This window comes from Arvicola amphibius, chromosome 3, assembly GCF_903992535.2.
Source record: "Arvicola amphibius chromosome 3, mArvAmp1.2, whole genome shotgun sequence".
Taxonomy (NCBI): Eukaryota; Metazoa; Chordata; class Mammalia; order Rodentia; family Cricetidae; genus Arvicola; species Arvicola amphibius.
Window position 1 is genome coordinate 108,060,496 of NC_052049.1, and position 4,845 is coordinate 108,065,340.

The 4,845-nt window shown below is 40.1% G+C and overlaps 1 protein-coding gene across 1 annotated transcript; it reads right to left on the reverse strand.

The window, feature by feature from the left end:
* Positions 1–370: 370 nt before the first annotated feature.
* Positions 371–2,848, reverse strand: LOC119810613 (olfactory receptor 8D4). Its single transcript, XM_038324170.1, has 2 exons — positions 2,838–2,848; positions 371–1,295 (listed from the first exon to the last, which is right to left on the reverse strand). Exons 1-2 carry the CDS (start codon positions 2,846–2,848, stop codon positions 371–373), a joined length of 936 nt encoding a protein of 311 aa, XP_038180098.1.
* Between the last annotated feature and the right edge of the window lie 1,997 nt (positions 2,849–4,845).

The following is a 4,845-nucleotide window of genomic DNA, read 5'->3' on the forward strand; positions in this document are numbered from 1 at the left end:
AGTGGGGACAGTCTTGGTCCTACCTCAACTTGTTATGTCAGACTTTGTTGACTCCCACTCTAAATAGTGGATTGGGATTAAGTGAGGGAAGGTGGGTGGTAAAAAGGATGGAGAGAGAACTGGGGTTGGTATGTAAAAATAAAAATAAATAAATCATAAAATAAAATATATGCTACTGTTTCTTTCATACTTATTATATTACACTATATAAACATTAAGTGTGTAAATTTTAGCAATATGAATATTTGTAATATAGTGCCATAGATAACCTCAGCTCAGCTGAGATTACTTTTAAGGAGTCGGGGTATAAACATTTGCATATAAACATAATTTGGAATACATTAATGCATCTCAGTAAAAAGCACATTTATTATGAAGATACTTTTCTTCTTACAAGCTTCACCAGTGCATTTTTTACTTCCTTGTTCCTCAAACTGTATATCAGTGGATTTAACATAGGAATCACTGTGGTATAAAACACTGAGGTCACCTTCTCATGGATGAGTGAACCATTTGAAGTGGGTTTCAGATACATGGACATGAGCGATCCATAAAATATAAGAACAGCTGTGAGGTGGGAGCTGCAGGTGCTGAAGGCTTTGGACCTGCCCTCTTTAGAGTGGATGCGGAGGATACTGGTCAGGATAAACCCATACGATATGATGATGGTCAGGCTGGTGGCTACCATGTTAAATCCACCAATGACAAAAATCAGAAGCTCATCGACGTAAGTGCTGGAGCAGGACAGTTGAATAAGAGGGACAATGTCACAGAAATAATGTTTAATGATGTTGGATTTGCAGAACGATAACCTTACTATGCAGCCCCCATGAATGAGAGCATCAGTTATGCCCACTGAAAAGACAGCAGCCACCAGGAGAGAGCAGACCCGAGGGGACATGATGACAGCATAGAGCAGAGGACTGCAGATGGCCACATAACGGTCATAGGCCATGGCTGCCAACATGTAGCATTCAGAAATGACAAAAATACAGAAGAAGAACAGCTGAGCCATACAATCAGAATAAGAGATAGCTTTATCCCTGCTGATAAACCCCACCAGCATTTTGGGGGTAACAACAGAAGAGTAGCAGAAATCTAAAAACGACAAACTACTGAGAAAATAGTACATGGGGGTATGAAGTTGAGAATTCAGCTTGATGACCGCAATCATGCCAAGATTTCCCACCAGAGTGACTATGTAGATCGCCAAGAAGAGACAGAAAAGCGGCAGCTGAAGCGCTGGCTCCTCAGTTAACCCCAACAGGAGAAACTCAGTCACCATGGAGTGATTTCTTAAGCTCATTTTCCTCTGAAAATTTGTAAAGATGAGGGGCGGTAAATGTCAAGTAAGAGAGAATCCGAGTTGATCTCTGGTCCTCCAGAGCCCAGGTGTTTCCAGCTGTGAAAACAAACACTGTGTTATGAAATTCAAAAGGGGAAACATCTACATCGGAAAGCACCTACTACCATCAGTTTTATGAATCACCAAAACACTTCACCATCTCCTCCTGGGCCTCAGATTCTTTAGGCAAAAGCCCAAACATCCCACCCCAGAATCTAGGACAGGAGTGATGCTCAGCACTATGAAGGCTTTCTCCTGTAGCACAGCAGCAGAAGTGCATAACAAAGGAAAGGAGCGAGACTCTTCTCAAAAACACATGTGGCTGGGGCTCACTCTGATTAGCCTGCACAGACGGTGATACCAGCAACTATTTTTTTGTATTCCAAGTTTTCAAGCATTGATAGCAGAATATTAGCTGAGAGGAAATATATTAATGGGTATTGCGTGAAATGAGCACTCGAGGACCTTTATTAGAAACACCCGATGGGTTAACATAAAGTTTCCTTAGTTCTCCAAAAGAACTAGGTAGAATAAATATTTCCAAACATATTAAATGATAGGACACTTGGGCACTTTTTTTATTATACGTTGTAACAGTCGTGTAACACTAGAAACAAGTTCTCGTGTGTGTTTGAAGTATTTTTAAGTGGGCTATATGTGGTTTTCCTGGCTGGAAGCTGATTCTCTTCACATTATGGATGATGGGAGAATGCTGAGCTCTCAAAGCCTTTTCAGCCTTCTTGATGTCAGCTGCTGTCTGGGCTCAGACTTCATCACTACTGCTTCTGCTACTCAACTCTGAGACTGCATCTCTGCCTGAAGGCTTCTGAACAGCACTTCTTGTCTATTCCTCTCCTCTAATAAAGTGCTAAAATGACACCATCTTGAAGTGGCCTGCCCTCAGGTCAAACGGGGCCTTGTCTCTGAGGCCTGACTGCATTCGCCTTACTGTTGTGCTGCCCTCAGATCTTTGTCTGGACTCACTCATGTGGAGGCCTTCTCAGGCTTGTGTATACCATTCTCTCAACCTCTTCGGTTCTGGATCTGCCCCCCTCCATGGCTTTTATTCCCTCTTGGTTTCCCATCAGTCACTAACATTAAGGACAAGACACTATTCAGCTACCTGAATTTCCAAATATGCAGAACATTCTTATTTCCTAGAATCCTCTCTCTTTCTGAAGAAATGGAGCTTAATGACATTCAACAGGTATTCTCTTAGTGGGGCTCAATTCTGTGAAGCACAAATCTTTTGTATCATGAGCAAATGGAGGTACCCAGTTGCCTTTGTCCTGTTACAGAAACACCTGGGTGTCTTCATTTCCATGTATCCCTTCCCAGTTATGGTGCACATGCACACAGTAGTCATATAGTGGCTGTACAGAAAGACAAATGAAAGGGGTGTTCAACAAGTTCATATTCTCAGGTTTTGTTTTGCGTTTAATCGCATAGATGTTTCCATACCAATCTTTAATCTCTCCTAGGGGTCACAAACCCACTACCCATTCTCAGTACATATCTAATCCTCCCACACAAGCCCCTAGTCTCATTGGTCTTTCTATCCAAGTAAAATGCATTCACATTTCCTGTTCATTCTGATCAAATCAGTTCTCTTTTTTTTTATTTTTCCTAATTCCCATGGAAATTTTATGTTTGTGTCCTTTCTCCTCAAAATGGTCCGTTGCCCATCAGCATCCACATCATTTGGGAACTTGTTAGGACAAATCTTAAAACACAAAGTGCATTTTAATTCATGGTGCATATCACATCAAAGCATCCACACTTAAAGTGTTCAGTAGCCACTTATAGATAGGCACTATCTTACTGTAATTATTTCTAAATATGAAGTTTCCTTATGAACACAGAGAGTAACAGAAAGCACACTGCTAGAGTTCTCACCACATCTCTAAGATTTACAGGGAAGCCACTAATTCATAATGTAGTCTTTGTGAACTTATATTTATGAACTTGAAATTATGAAACTTAGAAATACTACAAAGCACTGTTGTATAAGCTACATAAGACAAAAAATATGAGCAGACCCTATTATAAGGTCTGCAAAGCATATTTGTAGCTCAAGCTAATGACATCTTCCTTCCACTCCTGTCACTGACTCAGTGGGACACAAATGTGCTCAAGCTCTAGAGCTCATGGGGCAATCAGCAGTGGAGGTTAGACCATGATATAATAGTCAAACAATATGAACATTTCTGAGACTCACCTTCTTCCTCCTAGTGGCTTCCAGTAAGAATCTCTTTTTTTTTCCTCTTCTGTAAGAAATAAAGGTGGGTTAACTATACCTTCTTCTTCCCTAACTAACTAAACAACAGCAGATAACCAGATGCGGAGAGTTTGTTTCTTAGTCCAAGCATTTTTTTAATGTAGAAATATAGAGATGAATCATCCCGGGGGTTTCTTTTCTCCTGAGGTTCAGCAGCCTGTGTATTACAAGACCTGGTCCCAAGCTGCACGATACATCATTGCATGCATCCATCGTAGATTAGGCACTCTGAGCAAAGCTTCCAGATCCTCCCTTTGAGCTTTTACTACCTCCTGGGTCTAATAGGCTGCTTGACACAGACCTTCTGGGACATGCTGTAAACAATAGAGCGTCCTAGGAAGCACCTACATGCTCATAGGTGTTGTTTGATCTCAGAAATGGAAAACCTCATTACTGTAGAGTATACTAAATCACAAAATTATGCCCTTAAAAGTAGGATGAACTTACTTAAGCTAAAGGGATATGATATAATATTCAGTATAGAGATATGGATATGAACAAGGAAACTAAGACACAGAAAATGTAAGATAGTATAAAGTCATCAGGAATGGTTTAATACTTCATGGATAATGGAGCCTCAGGGGTCACACAGAACTGACCATTGGTTCCAAGGCATGTATCTCTGGGATCTCTGGTACAATACCTCATGATCTTTGGATGAGTCTTTTCTCGTAACCTTAAAACAGTGTATGTATTTGAAAACAGATAGGACAAACAATGGGACTGAATCAAAGACCCAGATATTAACCCACATATCTTCGAATACCTGATTTTTGACAAAGAAGCAAGAAATATAAAATGGAAAAAAGAAAGCATATTTAACAAATGGTGCTGGTATAACTGTATATCAACATGTAAAAGGATGAAAATAAACACATATCTATCACCATGCACAAAACTCAAGTCCAAATGAATCAAAGACCTCAACATAAAGCCAGCCACACTGAACCTTATAGAAGAGAAAGTGGGAAGTACATTTGAATGAATTGGCATGGGAGACCACTTCCTAAATATAACCCCAGCAGCACAGACACTGAGAGAAACAATTAATTAATGAGACCTCCTGAAACTGAAAAGTTTCTATAAAGCAAAGAACGTGATCAACAAGACAAAACGACAGCCTACAGAATGGGAAAAGATCTTCACTAACCCCACATCAGACAAAGGCCTGATCTCCAAAATATACAAAGAACTCAAGAAATTGGTCATGAAAAGAACACTT